The 25,243-nt window shown below is 25.6% G+C and overlaps 4 protein-coding genes across 5 annotated transcripts in view; 3 read left to right on the top strand and 1 right to left on the bottom strand.

Annotated features, from left to right (window-relative positions):
- Eip78C (Ecdysone-induced protein 78C) overlaps positions 1-811 on the top strand; it is a 51,921-nt gene extending 51,110 nt beyond the window's left edge. For both annotated transcript variants that reach the window (XM_035090659.1, XM_035090658.1), the window contains one exon: positions 27-811. In XM_035090659.1, the coding sequence (XP_034946550.1) occupies positions 27-413 (387 nt within the window). In that variant the 3' untranslated portion in view covers positions 414-811. The remainder of the gene's footprint in view (positions 1-26) is intronic.
- Positions 812-7,987: 7,176 nt separating this feature from the next.
- On the bottom strand, positions 7,988-16,904 carry LOC118071453 (centrosome-associated protein 350-like). Its single transcript, XM_035090618.1, has 6 exons — positions 12,954-16,904; positions 12,248-12,411; positions 11,993-12,159; positions 9,017-11,918; positions 8,854-8,936; positions 7,988-8,726 (listed from the first exon to the last, which is right to left on the bottom strand). The coding sequence occupies exons 1-6, from the start codon at positions 16,466-16,468 to the stop codon at positions 8,007-8,009; spliced, it is 7,551 nt and encodes a 2,516-aa protein (XP_034946509.1). The 5' UTR covers positions 16,469-16,904; the 3' UTR covers positions 7,988-8,006.
- A 781-nt stretch (positions 16,905-17,685) lies between these two features.
- Positions 17,686-19,850, top strand: LOC118071478 (uncharacterized). The gene is made up of 8 exons (XM_035090649.1): positions 17,686-17,851; positions 17,923-18,110; positions 18,168-18,479; positions 18,550-18,656; positions 18,739-18,897; positions 18,993-19,231; positions 19,307-19,521; positions 19,596-19,850. The coding sequence occupies exons 1-8, from the start codon at positions 17,686-17,688 to the stop codon at positions 19,848-19,850; spliced, it is 1,641 nt and encodes a 546-aa protein (XP_034946540.1).
- A 3,811-nt stretch (positions 19,851-23,661) lies between these two features.
- The window catches only part of LOC118071477 (glutamate receptor ionotropic, kainate 2-like), a 3,130-nt gene continuing 1,548 nt past the window's right edge, over positions 23,662-25,243 (top strand). Inside the window, exons 1-5 of the mRNA XM_035090648.1 lie at positions 23,662-23,781; positions 23,842-23,863; positions 24,051-24,192; positions 24,502-24,737; positions 24,867-25,081. Of these exons, the coding sequence (XP_034946539.1) occupies positions 23,662-23,781; positions 23,842-23,863; positions 24,051-24,192; positions 24,502-24,737; positions 24,867-25,081 (735 nt within the window). The remainder of the gene's footprint in view (positions 23,782-23,841; positions 23,864-24,050; positions 24,193-24,501; positions 24,738-24,866; positions 25,082-25,243) is intronic.

Here is a 25,243-nt window from a genome sequence, read left to right as displayed (position 1 = left end):
ATTAAATGATTTATTTGAAATTCTAGGCAGATTTTGTGGCTGCTTTGATGCAGTTCACATCGTCCTTGAATGCTCATCAATTGTCCGATGCTGAGCTTGGATTATTTTCTGGTGCGGTATTACTAAGCGAACGACCAGGTTTGAATGATGTCAAGGCCGTGCAGAGACTGCAGGATCGTTTATTGGAAGCACTGCGGATTCAAAATGGTAGGAATCATTCCTCACCAACTGAAATAGTTCCAGTAAGTTCTCCAGTTGTTAGTGTAGCCCAAAGGTTACCAGAATTACGTGCACTTGGATCTCGGCATGCTAATCTTCTTGATTGGTTTCGAAGAAACTGGACTAAGCTCAAATTACCACCATTATTTGCCGAAATATTTGACATTCCCAAATGTGAAGAAGATCTACAGTAAAAGAGATAATAATGTCGATTTTCCTGTTATTGTTGAATTAGTTTTTCTTGTTCTTTTTATCGTTCAAAAAAAAGTTAATTAAATTATTGTTTCATTTGCTTGTCTTTTTGTGAATATTCTAAAGATAAAGCGGGCCAAAAGAAAATAATGAAACGGGAATTAATGAGAATTATAAAAAGATTAGAAAAAAAAAAAACATATCACGTGAGATAAAGAAATTTTTATAATCATTTTAATTGATAAGTAAATTTAGTTAAAAGATGTTGATCTATCTGGTGATGTTGGTGTTGTTGATTTTTGGAATTTTAGTTAAATAAATTGGAATAAATAAAGCTCATTAATTGATATATTTTTAAATTAATTTTTAAATAAAATAAAAATAATCAACTTTTTCTAAATAAAATGACGTTAAATAAAATGTTTTAAAAAATGTTGGATAATAATTATCCAGATATTTGAAAAGATCTTTTAAGTGAAAGAAAGATTTAAAAAAAAAAACTAAATAAATAAATAAATTAACTTAAATTTTACTCTTGCCTGCTCAAAGTGATAAAATAAGAGTTTAATATTTTATTTGAATAAATTTTTTTAAACTGACAAGTATTTCATGATTGAATAATCATTTATCAAGGATATTAACAAACAAACAAAAAAAACAGAATGAGATTAAAGTGAATAAAAATAATAATAATATCATATAATTAATAAATAAACGTAGACGCACGCACAGCAAAGTAACGTATTGATTTGGTCATATACTCATAATTGAATAAAATTTTTGAATTTAAAAATTGCAAGACAAATAAAAGAAGAAAAAAAGAAATAATTGAAAGAATAAACAGATAAATAATTAATCAAGTCAAATGATCTAATAGATATAAATAAAAGGCGTTATAAATAAAAGAAAAAGAAGAAGAAGAAGAAGAAGAAGAAAATATATTAAATAATTTAATAAGAAAAGTAACGATTTCTCTTAGCGTATCTTTGTAGGTGCATGCGCAGCGTCTCTCAATCTATGCAATCTATTTTTATTACTTAAAATGGACTAGAAAATAGAACCTTATACAATATTGGGCAGAATAAAAAAAATTACTTAAATCAATTTTTATTTATTTTTTTTTTTGTCTATTTAAGATTGTATATTACAATGCAATGTTATTTAATAAATACTCTTTTTACTTTTGTTTTATTTTTACTTTTTTCTATTATCTCGTGTAATATACATCAATTGTAATAAGTAACAATGCTCAGAAATGCACAATCATATCATCTTAAATGTTCAATTAATATCGGAGTAATTATTTGCAACTGCTTAAAAAAAAATTTTTTTAATATGCAGTATCTCCGGTTAATTATCATCTAATTGAATTTAAATAAAACCTATTGTGATTCTGCCCGTTAAAAAGTAATCCAAGAAAGCACTTAATGACTACTTGACAATGATTAAAAAATAAAATAATACGTATCAATAGTTAATAAATGAAAAAATAAATAAAAAATCTAAGAATTATTTACCTAATTAGATGATGAAAAAACAAACAACTAAATGTTAAAGATTAATTATTATCATTATCATCATTAATTATCATCAACTATTAATTATCATTATTATTAAAAAAAAAAAAACAATACGTATACATTTCTCACAATATAAGATTTTCAATTTTAAACGCTCACATCAAGTTGTGAATAAACATATCATACATTATATTAAAAATATATATATTAGCAGAGAAATTAAGAGATGAAAAATATAACATACATCAATACTTATAATATTAATATATTGCATAAACTAATAATTATTATTATTATTTTTTACTTTATACTTAATTAAACAAGAGATTATGTGCATTTGGGTGTTAATGCAATAAAATGTATCTTCTTTATAGCCTTTGTTATTAATTTATTTTATTAATTTTATAAAAAGTAAAATCTCTGCTAATTAACTGATGATAAAATGAAAAAGATTCATCATCAATGAATTACTTTGAATTATTTGTTTAGGAAAAAGAATTTATATTACATGGGTTATAAAGAAGACATTTGTGTTTTTATTCAAAATTTTCTAGTCTCATATAAAACAATTTATATTTTATTTTTTAATTACTCGGCTCCCTTGGAAAAAATTTATTTTTTAATGCAAATGACATTGAAAAAAAAAAATAATAATAAAACGGCCAAATACTTTGTTAATTAAATAAGATAATTAGAATTATTATAACAAGCGAGAAAAGAAAAATAAACAAATGATGAAACTTAATGATAATTTGCAAAAAAAAAAAAAATGAGATTATATTTCGAGAGGGAATAAATAAAAGCTCGATTTTCCTCCTTTCAATGCTCTTTATAGATGAATGAATAATTATTAAATACCTTTTCACAACAATTGTCGATATTTTTCAATTAAAACATACATATATTATTTCTTTTAACATTTTAAAAGTCAATTATTATGATGATTTTTTAAGTTTTAATTTTAAATGATGTCAAATTTAATATGTTTGGTGCTATAAGCTTTTTTTTAAAAAAAAAAAAAGGAAATTAATTATTAATTAATAGCGTTTGAGAAAGATAAAAAATAATTAATTTAACAAAAATAATCACAATTAAATACCGATGACAGACATGATAAAGTAATAAGCACTAAAACAGTGCATTTTCGTGGAATTGTTTTAAAATATATATATATAAAAATATCATATATATATATATATTTGTATATACAACGATAATGATGATATACTATGACTGCTCTATACTGCTAAAGTACAAATGTTTCATTTAAATACTTTTTTATAATAATAATTATACATTTATTTTATTCTCATTTAACTCTATCAATTTCTATACAATTTTTAAACACATATAATTGAATTATTAATTATTAATTAATTAATTAAAACCATTAGATTAGTTTGAGTTGCATTTATATTTATTTTAATTGATTGTTTTTATTTACAATTTATCAACTAAATAAGAATAATATAATCCTTTTTTCTCTTTTCCTTGTGCTTCTTCAAATTGATTTAAATAATTAATTAATTTGCTAAATAATTTTTAATATATAAATAAATTTAGTTCTTGGACTGTGGTGTTAAGTGTGACAATCAATTGAACAGTGCTCTCGTCGACGACACATAATAAAAATACTAGCAAGCCTATTCATGTAAATAAATAAATAATTGATATTAATTAATGAATTTAGTTAATTTAATAAATAAATAAATTTTTAATATCATTGTGCTTGCTTATAAATATAAATAAATATATAAATATATATATAGAATAATTGTTAACTTAAATACATAATTGTTTCGCCGACAATACGGCTTCTGACGTCTTGTGATACTCGCTTTTATTCCTTCGTGATGAGATTAAAAATGATAAAAAAAATTATATAATTAAATTTCAATTTTTTTCTTATTATTAAATAAATAATCGTAATATATATATATATATATTGATTAAGTAGATAAAAAAAAAAATATTTCACAAATAATAGATTAAAAAATTGACATTAATAAAAAAAACTAATCGCTATTTGTTTATTAATTAATTTAAAATAATAGTTATTAATATTTTAATATTTTTTAGTTTAATATTATTTCTCAGTGTGTACAATTTAAAATTATTGTAGAATTAAATTTCATAAAAAAAAATAATGATAATATTATTATTATTATTATTAATAATAATAATAGAGTAGAATTTAGTATAATATAAACATATCGAGAGAGAGCACAAGTAATAAAAAAAAAAAGTTTTATTAAAACAACGTATTATATGAATAAATTAAATGGAATTATAAATAATAACTAAGTGTATATTGTATACAAATTATGTGAAAAAAATAATCTTTTTTTATAAAACTTTTTCAATACTTCTTTGCTGTTGTATTTAAAAAATTTTAGATATTTATCATGAGCTTTCTTAAACAATAATTATTGTGAATATTAAATTAAGGCAAATTTTTCGTATTAATATAAATTAAAATTTAATTAAAAATATTTTAATAATTAATTTAAAATAAAAAAAAAAAAAATTCTTTCGATTTGTAATTAAATTTTTTTGTTTATTAATTGTTTTTTACTTTTTTAAATTAAATCTTTCAGGTGCATCTCTTTTATATTAGCAATGATGGCACTAATATTAATTAATTAATTTTATGTTATTAAAAAAAAAAATTTTGTTCTTTCATTTAAATGACAAATTTGCCTTTATTTAAATCTAATGGAATATCCAATGATTATTGCACAAAGAAAAAAAAAGTGTTCTCTGAGAATAGTATTAGTTGAATTAAATAAATTTAATACGTAAAATAATAATGGACTAATTAAAAATAATAAATGGTAGATAAACAAATAAAAGAATTGAACATAAAATTAATTATGGAATAAAAAAAAAAAATTTTAATCTGAAGAGTAGGATATTTTACTAAATTTTTCTCGTGTACCTATTAATCTCGCTCACTTCTGCTCACAATATCAGATTCAATGGATATAAATTAGTAGAATAAAACAATTTCATATGTTATATACTTAAGCTTCATATTTAATTCCAATCCATTGCCATTAGCTTTGGAAAGAAAAAAAAATAATGCAAATTAGAGAAAGATGAACTCGTTAAATAATCAGATGAATCCCAGGTATAACGAAATATTATGGTAATTTATTGATGAATCAGTGTAGGTAATTAATTATATTATCAACAAGACTTGGTGCCAATTATAATAATTAATTATTTAAACAATTAGATTAGGAAATATTAACAATCATGATGGTAATTTATTAAAGGATGCAAATCGAGCTCATTTTCTACGAAAAAATTGATATATTTTACATAATAAACATTTTATTTATAAATTAATGTAACATAAATTTATCTAATAATGCTTTTTCATAATAATTTTAAACATATTTAAACTATTAATAATAAACAAAAAAAAAAATAATGATAGAAAGGAAGAATTTTTTTAAATAAATTGATTTATAGTTTAAAATATATCATTTTTCGTGGAATAAAAAACAATTTTTAAATCATTTAAAAAATTAATTATTCTATTTAGATCCTTTCGGAAGATCTAAAATCCGAATGAGCAATTGTATGAAAAAAAAAAAAAATTAATTGCCTTTAAAACAAAAAAATTGTAAAGTATGGCAATAATAATGAATGAGAATAAATAAATTTAAAACAAATAATAATACTATTATTTACAATAAAATAATTTAAAGTAAATGCATAAACACTTTTTTATACTTTGCCTTTTTTTTTTTTTTTAGAAATCATTCATTATTATTATAAAAAAACAAATCATCAAGATGATTTATTTGATTATTGGCTTGCATATTAAGTGATAATTAAATAGTGGCAATTCTTCAAGTCCATATTTATTGTGAGAGCGAAAAAAAGAATAATAATAAATATATTATTAATAAATAATAATTAATAAATTATAATATTATGTTTATCTTGGCAATACTTGATATATATTAAATGGAAAGAAAAAAAAAAATTTTTTTTATTAATTTTATGATAATTAGTTAATAAGAGTGAATTTTTTCATTAATATTTAAGTAATATAAATAGAGAAATAATATATTTGTGAGTTTCAATTTTTTTATATATATTATATAAATATATATAAATATTAAAATTAATTATTAATATGCATATAAATGATATATTTGCATTGTTATATGAGTTTAAATAAGAATTTGAGCTTATCATCCATAGTAAATTAAATGAAATAATATTGAATTAGCATTTTACACTTCATATCGTTTGCACACCTTATAATCTTATGTTTTTATAATTTTTTTTCTGTTATCTTTCATTTTTTTAACTTTAAACATCATCCCCTGAAACCCCCTTCTCCCAATTAATTACTCCTTCTTTAATAGTACGTTCAAATGTATTGTTCTCTTTAAAATAAACAAACAAATGGTGTTGTACTTTTTCATATAAAAAAAAGAATATATAAAAAATATAAAAACACTTTTCCGAAGTAATTATGTGGGATTGGAGAAATCGAAAAATTAAATGATATTAAAATAAAATAAATATCATCTTAATGATTATTATTAATCAATAATATATTGTTTTTATTGACTATTAAGCCTCATAAATCCATCCTTATAATATAAATTAAATTAACGATTAGTAATTTAATTTATTTAAAATAAAATAATACAATAATAATTGTATTTTATCAGTTCATTTATTGTGAGAAAATTTTATTATAAAATATATTATGAGTAAGTAATAATTAAGTACATTTAATAATATGCAATTCTAACTGGAAATACTTAAAATGCATTTTACAACAATCACACGTCACATCATTTGTTTTATTTTATTCCTTCATTTTTATAAAAACGATTATATATTGATTCGAATAATTATCAATACATTTTTTTATTATTTATTATGTTATTATTGTTGTATTCTTCTATTTTTTTATATATATATATATATATATATATATATTTTAATTGACGTGTAGACAATTATCAATTTTTTGTTTTATCTATAAACTATACAATTTACATCTATAAATGCACACGCGAAACATTTTTTTAATTATTTAATTGATGTGTAATAGAATAGAGAAAACAATTAGGGATTTTTCTATTTATTATCACAACCACACTATAGATGGTTTATTTTTTTTTTTATTGATTGTTTTATTATTATTGGCAACAAGAGCCAAAAGTCATAATTGTTTAATTATTATTATTATTATTATTATTTTGATAATTATAATGTATCGTTTAAATTACAGGTACGTAAGTAAAATTAACAAAAATAAAAACATTAGTGTCGTTTCGTTTTTCGTTAATTAATCATTTTAAAATACATAATTAACGAATTAATTAGACATCAAATGAATAAATTTCTCTTTTAAAAGTTTCGTCATATTTTATATAATGTTTGAATTAATTTTCTTTCTTTTTTTTTATTATTTTTCTATTTAAGTTAATTTCGACTTGGCCCCCGAAATTGTTTTCAGTCTTAAAGTTGAAAAATTTTGTTTTGAAAATACAAAAATTACATTTAATTGAGCATGACTTAATTAAAAGTCTCAGACAATATTCAAATAATTACTAACAATGTTTTTACTTTAAGTGTATATTATCAAATTATTTGGATAAATGGTTTTTTTTTTTCAAAAACATCCTAATTAAATATAATTTTAAGTAATTAATTTTCTTTTTCTCTTAGCCATGAATATTTAAATTAATTTAAAAAGTAATTCATTAACAAAATTTACAAGATGTTTTTTTTTTCTTCTTTCTACTCTATAAACAATTATCTAACACTTAAGGCATTTTTTTAAAATGTTTTTCTCTACACTTTTTACTACATTTAACGTCAAATTATTAAAAAACAAAAAAAATAGTAGTAAAATTGATACTGTAATTATGTAAAACAAATAACTTAACAAAAATCATTTTTGATTGATTTAAAATAAGAATAAAAGCATATTTTATAATTGATAATAATTGCAGTATTCATCAAACAAATTCTGATGAATCAAATGCATTTGATTATTCGTTGACTGAATCAATAATAATTGACTAATCGTAATAACTATACCATAGTTCGTCTTTTTTTAATATAAACATTTTTAATATCGTTCATTGACTCTATCAACAATGGATTGAGTATTGCTAAAGTGAGTTCATTTTTAACAGCTAATTCGTCGTGATGAAACTTTGTCCATTCATCTTCTTCAGCTTGTGCTTCTCTAGCTAATAATTCATCAACTCTATCCCTTCTTTTTCTACTCCATCTCATAACCATATTTTCACGTTGTAATTTCGTTTTAAAACCAAATAACGTAGCAACTTCTTTACTCACATATTCATTTAATTCTTCAACAGTTCTAGGTATTTTTATCGCCGGTTTTGTTTTAACATTTGGTTTTGTCCAACTTGGACCTGGTTTTTCACATTCACCTTGATATACTTCAGCAATTGTTTCCTTACATAAATCAAATAAAAATGTATTATATATTTTACGATCTTTCTTAATTATTTCATTATTGTCTTTGTTGAATTCATAAATTTCAGGCGGTGCTTCAAGTTTCATTATATCCTTGCCAAATTGTTTAGCGTTGAAAATTATTATCGTTGCTTTTTCGGTGAATGCTGTTAGATCCTCAACATTAGTTGGAACTATTGATGGTGATAAAATTGGTGATGATTCTGGTGATAGGCCTCCTATTCCTGGTGGAGTATAAGGTGGTGGTGGTTTATTGGGAATTTCTCGAACATAAAATGATTTTTCTTCAGCTTCTAATTTTTTTATCTGTAAAAAATTTTTTATATTATTAAATATCGAATTATTTTTTTATTTAAACAATTACTTCTCAACTGAATCGAAATATTAAAAAAACTTGGATGCCTCTTTTGATAATTTTTTATTAGCTATTTACCTTGAGTTCTATTTGAAGTTGTTCTATTCTTAAAAGCTTTGCATTAAACTCCACTACTTCTAGTCCTGGTTGATCCAATGAAACTTGAATTAGATGAAAAAATTAATAAGTCAATTTATTAAAATAAAATTAAAATAAATAAATAATGAAATATCAAAAATACCTTGCAATTTAGAAATCATCATTTCAATATCTTTCTCAGTCGTGATTCCTCCTGTTTGATTATCACCTTTAATATCCTTGTTACTTTTATCATTTTCACTTTCAATCAGTAAATCATCATTTAATATATCAACATCAAGCCTTGAATCATTTTGATCACGTGGTGAATCTAAATCAATTTCAGATACACCTTTAGGAGTATCAGCATCTTCACTTATTTCCGATGAAATTTCATCTTTGTCAACACTTTTATCATTCTCGTCTAATTTCGTGGATTTTTTTGACTCCTCTTGTGCTAAATGATCCTCAGAAGTATCCCCTAACTCTTCAATAGTAACACCTACACTCTCTTGGACTTCTCTATTGTCCAAAGCTTTTGATGAAACTTCACTAATCTCTTCTACAACTCTAATAGGTTCTGAAATATCACTCTTTTGTGTTTCAAGAGACTTCTTGAGCAACGATTGCTGTGATATTGAATCCAATATCTGCAAAACGACATCAGTTTGTGGAACAGCTTCAAATTTTTCTGGTATTTTATTGGATTTTTGAGACTTTGATTTATCGAGAATTTCAGATACTTCTAAACTTTCTTCAGAAATGTCATCATATTCTGGATCTTTAATTATTTCTCTCAAAATTGCCACTGATTTTGGCTGATCTTCATTTTCTTTATCATCATTTTCATCTTTTTGATCAATTATTCCATCAACTTCAGCAATTGATTGCCGATTTTCTGATATACTTTCATTATTCTGAATATCCAAGTCTGGAATTTCAGTTATAAATTGATTAGAGACTTCTTTTTCAGTTTCAGAAGTTGGTATTGGATCATCTTCTTGTCTACTTTTACTAATTGTTATACTTTCATAACTTCGAACATCAACTTCGTGACGGTCATCACGATCTCGAGTTTTTTTAGCAAAATTATTCTCTACATTTTCAAGAATTTCAGTCAGTTTTTGAAGTGCCGGCTCAACTTCAGCAGTAAGATTTAATTCATTATTTTTTTCAACAAATTTATTACCTATTGCTTGTTGTAATTTCACTTCTGTTGGAGCTATTGAATGTTGAACCATTTGAACTGATGATTCTTTTCTATCACGTTCAATAATATCTAAAATATCATCTAATTCATCAGCAATACTATTTTCTATTTTTTCCTTCGTTATTCCATTAATATCTTCACTCATATCCGAATGAATAGCATAAAGTTCTTGGATATTTGTCGATTCTCCTCGAGGAATAAAAAGAGAAACTTGAATATCAGTTGTGTTATTTCTTTCATCATCTTCTTTAATTTCTGGAGACTTTTCTTCAATGAGATCAGCATCAACTGCTTCAAAGGAATCGGAAATTGTCCAATTATTAGAAGCTTTTGATCTTGACAATTCTTCATTTTCATCGTTATTATCAATCTCTTCTTCCTCTTCTGTTTTACTGAGTTTATCAAATGAAGATCGATAAGAAGTATCTTTAGCTGATTGATTAATTTTTTGTGAAGAATATGAAGACTCGTGATCACTGTCTTCAAGTTCTTCTTCAATAAAACTACTTTCTTCTTCTAATTTTTCTACTTCTTTAGAGACAGATGTTTCTTCTTCATTACTCTCCGATCTCTTAGATAATTCTTGAGTCTCTGAAAGCTTCTGATCAATATTCGATTGTGATAAATTTGTATCGGTAAGAGTTTGTTTATTACCAGTAATTTGTGATATAATTTTTGATATTGATTTAATATCTCCTTCTAATGAATTAAAATCAGATGATAAAGCTTCGTTATCTTTGTGTAAACTTAACATACTTTGTTCTAAAGCAGCGCCAGATAATTCAAAATTATTACCAGTTAGCTTCCCGTGATCTTGAATAATTGATTGCTCAACGACATTTAAAATTGCTTTACTTTTAGCTTCGAAATCAATTTCTTCCGATAATTTTGAATCATATGATTCACTTTTACTTGGTATTATCGTCGATATTACTTCTGAATGAATACTTTGCATTGTTTTATCATCAGCATCCGATGCTTGTGGTAATTTATTATCAATCTCAGATGATTTTTCATCAATCTCTGTTACCTTTGATAGATTCTGAATACTCTCAACAACTTCAGATTGTGAAAAATCTTCAGTTATTTCTTTAGCTGAACTCTTTTCAGTCTCAATTGTCGTGTGATTGTAAATAGATGCCGATTTGTCATCGGATTTTTTACTAAATCTTGATACCATCTCTGACAACGTTCTCAAATCATTCTCTAGTGTATTAATATCCTCTGTAAGATTTTTATTATTTAAATGAAGTAAATCTATTTTATTAGAAAATAAACTTCCACTTTCTTCATTAAACTCTTCTTCAATAACATCAGATCCCGATTTTATGTCAGTTTTAGTGTGAATAGTTGAACTTTCATTTGATTTGACATTTTCTAATTTGGATTCATCAATTTCCGTTGATTCTTTATTCATCTCTGATGATTTTTTACTGTTTTCTGTTGACTTCTGATCTCGACTTGCTTCACTATCATTTCTAGACTCCGTACTTCGTGATGAAAGTGTTCTCCTAGCTTCTTCCAATACTGATTCGATGCTACGACTCGTTGTTTTATCTTTTTCAACACTTTTCGATGTGTTTTTAGTTACCAATGAACTAGACGATTCATAATCAACTTCTTTATCAGTTTTTTTAGTTAAAGAATAAATATTTTTCGTTATTAAATCTGATTCAGATCGTGATCTTGATAAATCATTAGTTTTATAAAGTTCTTGGATATTTTTAATTGGAATCTCAGGTACTTTTACGTCAGCTATTGATTTAGCTTCGATAGCTAATTTTCCACTTTCTTTTATTAAATTACGTTTTTGTTCCAATTTTTTACGCATTTCGTTTATTGTTATATCGTATTTCTGTAACATAAAATTATTTTTTTAAATTAAAAACAATTATTATTTTTATTTTATTTATATCAATTTTAAATTACCGTTATTTGATTTAATAAATTCGCTTCGAGAGTTTTTAATCTCTGTTTAGCTTGCTTTCGTGCTTCTTTCTTGAGCTTTGCCATTTCTGCACGTCTTTGGGCTAATTTTTCTACTAAAAGCTCTACTCTGCCTTCAACATCACTTGTATCCGATGAAACAGTTGTATCTAAAATAAATTTTGAATAAAAAATTTATTAATTTTTATTCATTTACAGAAAGAAAGTAAAAGAGAGAGAGAGAAATGATTAATTTACCATTGCAAGACAAAGCATTAGAACTTGCACTAATTAATTTCAAAGCTGCCTCTTCCATTCGTATTATTCGACTCTCTTCGGCTTTTAATTTTGCGTGATAGGCTATCCAATCTTCAACGCAATTACGTCTTGTAGCAAGTGCTGCTTCCCGTGCATGTAAAACTCTATTTGAAAATAATAATAAAAATAATTATTGTGTGTGAATTTTTTAATTATACAATTTTAAGAAAGTTAATAAAAATAGAAAATAAAATTTTTTTAATTTTAAAAAAACAAAATGAGTATTAAAATTACATAATTGATTTTTTTAATGACTAATTAATGATATAATTCAGTAGATTTTTAATTATTAAAAGAATTTAAGTCTTTAGAAAGTCTAATTTTCACTGCATTTGAACTGTGATGGTATTCTGGTGCAGAACTACTGAGATTCTATTTTTACGAAAGCTTCGGATGATCATGGATATATTGCATTTCAAGTTTATTATTAGCATTCTGACGTTAAGTTAAGGAAAATTCTATTCTTTATATTTTTTTTTTTCCTATCAAAAATCGAAGACTGTTTAATACACTTCGAATCAATAATTATTTAAAAATAATTATGTTAAAGCAAAAAAAAAAAAAAGAGCTTTTGTTAAAGAAATATCAAACTATAGATCGATTAATCAGTCATCAGTTCTATGAATATTTAGAATTATTAACTTACTGTTCTAATTTTTTTGATGTCTTGAACTGATGATCTTGCTGAGATCTTATCACTACCGATCTCGAGTAACTCTTCTCACTATCCCCTGAACTATGTCTTGAAATGGTAAAAGTACTAACTTGTGATCTAGTTGATATGTTTTCTTGATTCTGTACATCATTATTATTATCTCTAATTTTTGTATCATTTTTATTCATTGAATCTCTATTTATCATTTGCTCTGATATGTTCTCCTTAGCTTCATGCTCATGAGCAATATCACGTAGGAGTTTATAATTTTTTTCTTTAACTGCTCGGGAATGTTTAACTAAAGCTTGAAGTGAATTTTGACTGTCATTTAAATTAATCTCTTCAAGAATTGATTGATGACTATCTTCAGTTGGCAAAAAATCACGTTCAATTTTCGATCTTTTATTATTTTTTAAATCATCTGAATTTGCATTCATCTTTAATATATTTTCCGTCAAAATATTTGCTGGAGTTTTAACTTTAGGATTTTTTCCAGTCTTTCGTTTACTTAATTTTAGGTCTTGATTGTACTGAGCTTTCTTCAAAGCATCCCTTTCACCACTGGTTTTATCATTCTTCTTATTCTCTTCACTTCTATCACGTAGTTTTGACTTTTTCGACAACTCCTCCACCAAAGTATCCGACTCAGACTTCAAGTCAGATGAAATATTGAATGATTTAGCTTGATTACTTTGCCTAGCTTGTTGAAGTTTTGATTCAAGATTCATATGATGAGCTTTTAACCTTAGCAAATCGCTTTTAGGCATCTTTTCCTCAAACTTACGTGTCTTTAGTTGATACTTGGAAGGCGATTCAAGTCTTGATGAATTGCTAGATTCTTCAAAAAGCTGTGAATATTTATTACCCCGTGAATCAACAGAAGTACATGCATCTTCATCACGTTTAAGTAATTTTTCATTCAACTTTTCAATACTCATATCAGAGACTTCAAGTTTTTCATCAAGATTCGATCTATCAATTTGTGATTTGTCAGAATCAACAAGCGAACTGATAGAACTATTACTTCTGATATCATAACCCTTCATTGGACCTGATAGTCTACGTGGTGATTGACAATCAGCACTTCTCTTTAGTTTGGTTAAAAAATTCTTCGTTGACATCTGAGGATTCAACATATTCCTTTGTTTCTGCAACATAAGTTTACGTTCTTGACTGGCTTTTTTATGTAACTCTTTCAATCGATTCATTTCATCTTTTTCTTGCTGTAATTTTAACAATAAAGCTCGTTGTTTCTTCTTAACTGAACTTATCCTAGAATCTTGACCAGTATCTCTCAATGCTCTCTTTTGCTCCTCCAATTTAACAAGCTTACGTGTACGATCATATAGGGTCTTTTCATGAGATCGAAAAAGCATTTCTATTTTATCATTTGTTTGTCTTTCGTCTTTTATTAATTGCGCCATCTCCAGGTCTAGGAATTTATTGAAAGAATAAGTCACATCTCGAGTGGAAATACTGATTTCCGTACCAGTTTCAGTCTTGATAGATGACGTGGTTTCATGCAAACTTATCTCAGACATTGCTCGCATTTTATTTGGCAATGGTATTTCTTCAAGTTGATCAAGATCTTCAATATCAATGGAACCAAAATCAAAAGATCCACGTCTATAAGTAACACCAGGATGTTGAATTCTAGGATCTACACTTAGAGTCATCATTGTATCAGTTTGAGTTGCAATATCATTAGCAGTTTGTGTCTGTACTTCAACTTTAGTACTCAATTTATTCTTCTCATCATTATTATTATCACTTATTATTATATCCTGTTGTTGCTTTTGTTCATCAACTTGTGTATTTGTTAATTTATTTGATTGCTCAGTAATCAATTTTTGTTGAAGTTTCTCTCGTGCTTGATCTTGCTTAACATTATACAAAGAATTTTCAACATCCATCACTTGTCTTATAGACTCATTGTATGAATCAAATAAATGTAATTCAGCTTGGAATTGCATGTGTAATGCAGTTGGATGTAATAAAGGCACGTCTTCTTCTTGTTTCTCATTCTGTTGTAATTTATGTTTAGATGATACCACGTGATTCAGTCCATCATCAACACTAGACTCTTGGAATGTTTTTATTGATCGTTGGTCTTTTTTACGCTTAGGTCGATAAACTAAATTTAAATCTGGTGTAACTAAATTACAAAATTCTTCCTGCTGTGAATAACTATCATCTCTAAATGATATTTTTTTAGAATCTAAAAAACTTTCATCTGATGATTGTGTTATATTTATATTTTTATCATTCAAACTATTTACATCACTGGTAGTTAAATTTTGTTGTGTGCTAACTAATGTTACTTTATCATCTTTACTTTTAGATAATGCTGATGATAATTCGGTATAAATACTGTCGGATTTAGTGTCTTCGATATCATCTGGATGGCAATCAACAAAAGTGCCACCAGTTGATCTATGATATATCTTTGATGTTTTACATTTATCTAAAATTTTTTTATGTTTATCCTTAGTCATTTGATGCTTCAATACTTTATTATCTGATCCAATACGATATTTTTGATCATCTAATCTTAATCCATTGACACTTTGATTAGTATAATCATTTGAAGCTCGTAAATCACTTCTATGTGTAATGTAATCATAAGGTTTACGATCAGAAATCGATTCACTACTTGTCACTTTACCTTTCATTTCAACTGATCTGTCCCTCGAACTTTTCATTTGACCAGGTCGTGATGATTTTTTTTCATCAGTTTTACTAGCCATCAATCCAAAACTCTTTTTGTCTCTCTGTCGTGAATGTGAACGTTCTGTTGAGCTTTTTCCAGTTGATTTAACTGTAATAGGATCAATTAAATCACGCCTCGGTATATGTTTTGTATTACGTTTTTTTAAATTATCAAAAGCTTCATCATCTTTCGATTTATCACCATCATCTTTTTTAATTCTTTTAGTTTTATTTATTTTATCCCTCGAACTGTCTCTTTGTTCCAATTTTTTACGTGAAAATGATGAATATTGTATATCCGGTGCTTTTAATTGTTTTATATCCTCATTAGCTAATGAACTTTGGGATGACAAAAATTCCAACTTTCTATTAACTCTTTCTGCACTCTTTGAGCTTTTGTCTATCATCTCTTCAGACCGTACATTTCGTTGTAAATGATCTCGTGGTGAATAATCAACTGTTTTAGGTGATATTTTTAAATCTGGTACTTTAAGTGGTTTTATAAAATCCATTTTATCATCTAAATGATCAACTTTTGATTCTAATTTATGCCCTTCTGCTTCATGTTGAGCTTCCAATTCTAATTTACGTCTTACAGCTGAAATGAAAGTAAATGGATAAGGTTGTAATCGTTGATTAGATGATTGAAAATTATTACATTCTCTTGATTGATTAAAAATTTTTTGCTGTTGATTTTTCAATGCTAATAATTCAGCACGTTTTGCTATAATATCAGGATCATTAAAGAATACATAATTTTGTTTATTATCTTCAATTTTATCTTTATCATCACTCATTCTACTGAATTTATTCTTTTTTGATGATTTAATTTTCTTTAAAATTTTATGTCTGTATTCATTATTTTATTTATTCATTTATCGTTCGATTTTTCAGTCGATAATCCATTATATTATTTATTTTATAAATGTTTTTATTCATTTATAGACACAGAGTACACTTTTAATCGATTGGAAATTTGTAACGGCGTAAAAAATACGTTAGGAACTTTAACCTCTGGACAATCCGGCATTTATACACTTGCTGCACATACTCCTTTTTTTTTCTTATCTATCAAACACTTGGTTTATAATTTTATTATTATAAAGTATGATCGTCATTGATAAAAAAATGTTGAATTATTTCGTTTTTGATTTGATAAATTCTTTTTAAAATAATATTGGTATTTAATTTCGACCGTTTTATCGCCACAAATACGACACAACATCATTACACGACGCGTTCATAAGCTGACTAACTGCGAGGTCGCTCGTTGTCGATAAAAAGGTCAAAAACTTACATAAAATACCAGTAGATGGCGTTTGTAAATACTGTCTCCATGACTCCGTCGGTATGGCGGCACAAGAGCCTAGCGCCGCTAGTGGCAATAGAATATATTATAGTTCCTTCTTACACGGCATAGCTGGAGTAAAATAAAGAATAATTTAGAACTAATTACCTATCTTAAACATTAATTATGAATTGTTAATTATCTAATTGCAATTAACCTACATTGTAGCCCAACTTCTTCGGGAACACCATGTCGATAATTAAATACTCTTATTTACCGACAAAAATGAACGTAGAAATCATCACGATCTACTTTATCGACAGAATGGGATTTAAAAAATGTTTTTTTTTTAATTTCATCGTATTTATTTAATTAATTATCGTTTATTGATGAAGATGCATTGTTTGGCAAGGTAGCAATTATATTGAATGAAAACTAATTAATGTATTGATCCAAGAGTATATTTAATATTCAATGTAGCAGAGGAAATATGAAATTAATGTTGATTAGAAAATAATTTTAATGAGTTTCAAGTATTATCAAGATTGACATTCACGAACGGAACTGGAGGAATTATTTTGCAAGATGGATTAGTTTGATTACGTTCATGCTATATTAGAATAGTTGATTCATGAAGAACAATTTAATTGTTTTTTTTATTTCAAATCATTTGAGGAGAAGTTGTTATTGTAGTTGTATGACAAATGTATTTCAGAATAATAGAAAATGAGGAAAGTACTTGGTTGGTTATTGTTAACATTGTTAATGAGAACAATAGATAATCAATTAATTCGATCACCAAATATTTACAAAGAAGTCATCAGAGAAGTCTGTGATTATTATCAATGTTTTTCAATTACACTTTTTCACAGTAGTCCTTCTTGGACTCAAGGTGAGTACAAATCAATATTTACACTGAAGAATATTCCGGCAATAAACTGGAGTGATTTTTGTGATGTTTAGATATTGATGTGATGACCAAGCTGAAGAACCTGGTGATGTATTTTGAGAGCAAATTACTGATTCAGACAACTGTCACTGATATTTCAAGCTATGCAATTCAGTTCAGCAGCATGAGATTCAATTTGATGACGAAGTCACTCTTTATCCTCTTGAATGACTCTGATGACATGAAAGTCCAGTTTGCTAGGGTAATGAAATTACTCTTGCTGTTGTTGAACATTTAATTTCATAATTAAATCTTGTAGATGCTAATACCATTGATGGACATATCGAAACCCATGTGGATGATTTTTATGCAAGACAAGACATCGATTGAAGATTTTTTTGAAGATGTCTACATACCTTTCAACTGCAAATTTATGATATCGAAGAAGAGTCTTGACATCGAAGATAGTGAGGTAATTACTGAAATTTACAGAGTTTACTTTGGTAAACAACTGAAGCAAGATTTCTTTGCTACTTGGAATACTCTTACTGGCATGGATCCACCATCCCTACCTTTCTTTATGCGGAGAAAGAATCTTGATAGCCAGTTACTACGTGTCAGCTCTATAAATGTAATTAGATACACTTATATTTATTTTAATATTGCCAATATATTTCAATGTTGTTCTATATCTCATATAGAGACCTCCTGGATCAATCGTCATTGAGAATAAAGAAGAGAATACAACTGAATTAGGTGGATCCTGTGGAGAAATATTACTTGATTTTCAAAACTTCCTCAACTTTCGGTAATTATCTTTAATAATCTTATTCAAGCTACTGAATTGATTTTGATAATTAATAGTTGATATTTTTCTTTCTTATTTCAAGAGTTTCTTTCAAGCAATCAATTAGAGGAGGATATTGTTATTCCAATGGTACATGTACTGACTCTGTTGAGTTAATGAGAACCAATCAATCAGATATATTAGCACTGGACTTGGTAGTAATAACTTCAAGAATTGATAAACTACAGTATCTTGCTCCACTGTATTTTTTAAAGTAATCCTCTATTCATCCTCTGTTAAATAACTCTAAAAATTACATAAAATATTTTCTAACAATAATCTCTTGTAATTTTCTAGACTTAATATATACATCAGCATATCAAAAAATGTGCAGTGGCAAAAATATTTGACACCATTTAGCAAGGGAATTTGGTTCATCATTGCTATCATGATTATACTTATTGGTAGCTTTATAACATTAATAAAATTTCTAAGTAAAGTGAAGCTTATTGACAAACTCGATTTAGATCATGATGATGATGAAATATCATTCATAGATTCTTATCTCATCGTCATTGCTGCACTTAGTGGTCAAGGTAAAGTTGAATAAATTGCTAAAATTTTCTATCAACTTGTTCGTAAATAATTCAATGTAATTTTTATTATTTTAGCAATGAAACAATCACAAATTAATTCACTTCGGTTCATTGCACTCACTACTCATGTAACATCCATTGTATTATTGGCATCATACTCAGCGGTACTGATAAGTCTTTTAACAGTCAATCATGCTGAAGCACCATTAAAGTCTATTAAAGATTTTCTAGAAGATGGATCTTACAGTGTTGGAGTCATGTTGGCTTCCACTGAATATGCTATTCTTGAGGTATTTAAAAAAAAATGTAATCATTAGAAATTGCATTTAATTAGATGTTGCATTAATTTAGCTTTAATTTGTAGGGTATTGAAAACAGTTTGATAAAACAATTATTGAAGAAAATTAATCAAATTAAATCCACACTACCATCAACTAGACGTGAAGGACTTCAACGTGTATGCGATGATAATAAATTTGCATTTGTGACCAATACAAATGCTTACTCGAAATTTGATCCAGAGAATTGTTATATTGTACCATTGGATAATATTGTTGATTTATCTGCAGCCTTTGCAGTACAAAAAAACAGTCCATATATTGATCTTTTTAATTATTAGTAAGTATTGAGGTTGTTCTCTATGAGGCTCTTGAGCAGACTTGTACAAAATACCTTTTTAAAAGTATTTAAATACAAATATAAATACTTTTACTCCGTAGAGTATTCAAATACAAATACTGGGTTTTGTGAAGGTATTTAAATACAAATATTCAAAAAGTATTTGAAATATAAATACAAATGCAGCCTAGCTAATTTAAATAGATATTTTAAAGCAAGTATATACTTGTAGAAAATACTTTAAAAAAAGTATTATTGTATTTAAATACTGACAAATTTATTCAACAGTTTCTGTATAAGCTACAGCGTTACGTACAACGTTTAGTAAAGTTTTTATTGAGTACCTTATTGATATTTTACTTTGTATTTTAAAAACGATTTAGTGTATACTGAAAAAGGTATTTTATTTGAAATGTTTCAATTAGAGTACCTTTTTGAAGTATTTAAATACAATTATCGAATAATTTTTGTTGTCAGTACTTAAATATTATTTGAAATACCGTGAAAAGTATTTAAATTAGTATTTCAAATACTTTTATTTGAAATATTGACAAGTATGCTCTTGAGATTGTTGTGAATAATTAAAAAAGAATTAAGTCGCGAATAATTTGAGTCAAAAAATCAACAACTTTTTCAAGGTGCCCATAAAATTCAACACCACACCATAGAATTACACCAAATATGAATGAAAAATTCAAATTCAAATTAGTTAATCAATATAGTTGTAAAATATTTGAGTAAAAGTATTTAAAATATTCTACTTAAATAATCCTAGAGTATTTGTATTTCTTTTTAAAATACCTTTCAATGAAAATATTTAACTTCCTAGTGGGAAGTTATAGTAATGGGTCCGATTTTGCGAATCGCTAATTTTGACATATCTCCACGTTTTAAGGTCCCGCGAATCCAATACGACCGTTTTCCAGTGGACGTCTGTGTGTGTGTATGTGCGTATGTGGGACCAATTGCATTCGACACGTAATTATGTAAATTAGAACTGATTAGGTTTTCAACAAAATCGGTCCAGCCATTTTTTTTGCAGAACCAAAAAACTAGCAAAAATGAAAAACGACCTGAATTTTGCAATTTATAAATTATACCATTTTTTAGACAAAATTTCAAAATCTTTTAAAAAATATGAATATTAAATGATTAGAATACTTGTATGAGAATATGATGACAATATTTCATCGGAAAAGAAAATTTAAAAAACAAAATCAGCAATGAAAGAATTTTAAACTCGTGTCGGGATTGAGGAAACAGCATTAAAGACGCTATAATAGTCAATAATAATTGTCAATAATATGGAATTGTGTCCATAACAATTGAACATCGTTACTAACAAATGATTATTGATCATAGTAATATTTAAATAATAAGTTTTAAATTGTTATAAACAATAAAAATAGGGATCCATTCTATATATATGAGTACTTTTAACGCATAATTTTTTCTTTTACTAAAAAAATGTTACCAACCGTATGACATAAATGAAAACATACTTTTTTCATGTATAACAATGAAATTCGTTGTAAATAATGAAAAAAAGAATCTACGAGGTATATTTGAATTCTTCTAACGCACAATTTTTTCTTTTACTGAAATAAAGTAACTAACCATATCAAATGAATAAAAACAGACTCATTTCGTTTATAACAATTCCATTTGTTATAAAAAATGGAAACGGGTTCTATTCAAATTGTTTTTTTATTTTTTCCACTGGGAAGTTGGTCGTGTGGACCTTTCGGGTTGCACCCAGACCACTGCAGAGCACTGATATTTTATTATTTTTATTTAAATACAAAGTTTCCTTTGTTTTATTTGATTTTTTAAATAGTTTTGATGATATTTTTAAATCTAAAAACAATTTGTATAAAATTCAACTGAATTGAATATATAATTATGTAGAAATTGTTGAGAAAGTTGTTGCAATAATTGTAACAATGCACATATTTTTTCCAATAGAACATCTCGAGCTAAGTATTTGTATTTGTATTTAAATACTTTTCAGAAGGTATTTTTTTAGAAGTCTGTTAATAAATACTTTTTTTTCTGTTTTATAGCATAAATGTCTTAAGAGAAGCTGGTATTTTCAAGAAATTATTTCAAGCTGATGAATCAAAAACCACTGTAAGTATTATTTTATAAATACTAAAAATAAATTTTATCAATAATAAATGTATGTTTTTTTTATTTGTAGATTAAAAAGGAATGGTTGCCAGTGGAATTATTTGAAATTTTTCCTTTACTTGCACTACTTTCTGGAAGTTTTATCTTAAGTATTATTATTTTAATGTTTGAAAAAATACATCACAACAAATTTGTTATTAATAAAAAATCATTAAAAAAAATTTCACATGCATCAAAAAATAGGAATAAAATTAAAAATAAAAGGCATAGAAAATTAAAAATAACTGTAGAATTGTTATAAATATTATCGATTATTTATACATTGGCTCATGACAATAATACCAAAAAGCTTTGATGTTTTATTTGTATTTGATGGAATTTTTAGTCACATGCTATGAATATATTGGATTTATAAATATTTGCACACAGTTTGTTGTCATGTATACTTTAACAATAAGAACTCTTTTATTTACTTTCAATATTTACGAAACGATACTATAAACAACAATTAAATATTGAACTTTATATATAAAATATTTCAAAAATAGAATAATAATAAAATGCTGTAGGATTTAGTATTGAATAATGATTGAATGATAATGCAAAGATAATTATAAAATAATATTTTTATAAGTCATGAAAATCAATGTAATAACGACTAGAATGCTTTGATGTTTAATCTATGTTATATTGAATTTGTAAGCTTGCATATGAGGACTACATATAAGAGCATGCAATCGATTTATGATTAGACTTATGCTTTGATAATTCAGTTCTCTTTTACTATTGTAAGAGTATTCATATTACTCTAGACTTAATTATTTTTAAAAATAAGTCCTGTCAGTTTTATTATTTGTTTTTTAAATTCAGATGAAAATAAGAATATTTAAATTATTATTGTTATCAATATTATATTCAAACTCTGTTAAAGGTCTTTTTTTAAACAATGTTGATGTAATTAAATATCAAAATATTATTCAAAATATCTACGAATATTATAATTGTCAGTCTATCACTCTGATTCATGCTGACAAATTGAATCAACTTGAAGGTAAATTTTTTAATTAATTAATAATATTGTAAAATAATTTAATTAATATTTTTATTATTTGCTTTTCTAGATGTGACAATTTTAAAAAATTTATTGCTATCATTCACAACAACTTCTCTTATTAAAACAACTTTAATTGATGTTCAGATGCTATCGTCATTGGTAAATAATAAATAAAAGTATTTTTAATGTAGAAAAAAATTATCTAGGGATTTATAAATTGATTTATGGAGTAGTATTTATCATTAGTTTAGTGTGATGAGTTTCAATGAGGTAACTAAACCATTGGTTGTATTTTTTGATGTTGATGATGATGATGGTGATGATGATGATAAAATTACTTCTAATTCTTTTATTCAAGTAAGTATTCAAGTATCTATTGAAAACGAAATTCCCTTACCTTCTTTTCAATTAATAAATTAAATTCTAATTTCCTGAATAGTTCTTAGCAAGCATTAATTATTTATCTGAAGCTCTGTGGATTATTTTCTTTCCAAACCACACAACAATTGATATGATAGCTCAACATGTTTATATTCCATTTAATTGCAAGTTTATGATAGTGAAGAAGAATGATAATAATGATGATTTAATTATAATTGAATTATATCATATAAATAAAAAATCATCAATGAGACAAGATTTATTAGGAAGTTGGAGTACTGAAAGTGGAATACAACTTCCAAAATTACCTTTTCTAAAACGACGTCATAATTTACATAATGAAACATTACGTGCAACTATTTTAGCTGTAAGTTAAAGTTGATTTAAATTAAAAATAACAATTGAAATAAAATTCATTTTATTATAGGGACCAGGAGTATCAATAAAACGTAATAAAAATCATGAAATCATTGAAATTGGCAGCTATTGTGGTCAAATAATAAATATATTCAGGGATAAATTAAATTTTACGTAAGATTAAATTATTTATTTCCTTTTAATTATTTTTATAATTGTATTTACTATATTAAAATTCATTTTTCTTTAGATTAAATTATGAAGAAATTCATGTTATAGGTGGATGTATGCCAAATGGTACTTGTACTGGAGGAGTTGATACAATGGCACGACATATTTCAGATATATTTCCATTTGATTTACGTATTTCACCAGCAAGAATGAATGTCATGGATTACACCATGCCATTATACACAACTGAGTATTATTATTTGATTATTTATCACTTAATTATAAAGGAGAAGGTAGGATTATGGTTTGATCTTTAATATGGTCCATTCGTTTATTTTGCGAGTGATAATTTAACAGATTAATTGAATAAAAGCAAAAAGTGATCCATTAAAAAAGGTAGAATTGTGGATCACTTGTTGGTTTTAATTACATGGCATTCTTTTTAATTATCACTGGCAAAAATAAACAAATGGACCATATTAAAGGCCGGACCATAATCCTACCTTCTTATCTAAAAATTAATTAATTAGTTGTTGAATTTTATTGTTAATTATTTAAGCCAACGAATGTATATACAAAAGCCAGCTCCAAAATTGGTATGGAACCGATATTTAAAGCCATTTGATAGCAGAGTATGGAGTCTTATTGTTTGTTTATTTTTGATACATATTATTATAATAATCTCCATTCGAATACTTCATAAACGTCGAGTTGTCAGAGATTTAACATTAGATGAAAGTTATAAAACATTATCAGATATTTTTTTTCTCAGTTTTGCTGCAATGTGTAATGAATGTAAGTTAATGTTCACTTTATTCAAATAAAAATGATTTTATCTTGATGTTAAAACTCTATCTTGATGTTAGAGTATATTTATATATTAATAAAAACAAATTATTAATCGATTTAATTTTTTTTTTCTAGCAATTCCAGAAATGTCATTATTATCATTACGTATTACTCAATTTACTATTTATACCACACTGACGATTCTTTATGCTGCTTATTCAGCAATATTGATAACTTCATTGGCATTTCAGACATTTGAACCTCCTTTCACCACCATGGAAGGTCTTATGGAGGATGGCTCTTATGATTTAGGAATTTTAAAAGATTCTGCTGATTATGATTTCTTTCAAGTTAGTTGATAATTTTTATTCCTTTAATAGGAAGTTATTGTAATGGATCCGATTTTGGACATTTCAAATTTTGACATATTTTCATGTTTTAAGATCTTTAGAGTCGAATGCTAGGATTTTTAAAAAGATGTTTGTGTTTGTACATGTGTGTATGCATGTTTG

This window comes from Chelonus insularis, unplaced genomic scaffold, assembly GCF_013357705.1.
Source record: "Chelonus insularis isolate UGA/USDA-ARS -01 unplaced genomic scaffold, ASM1335770v1 contig_85_pilon, whole genome shotgun sequence".
Classification (NCBI taxonomy): Eukaryota; Metazoa; Arthropoda; class Insecta; order Hymenoptera; family Braconidae; genus Chelonus; species Chelonus insularis.
This window is presented reverse-complemented; position numbering and strand designations above follow the sequence as displayed.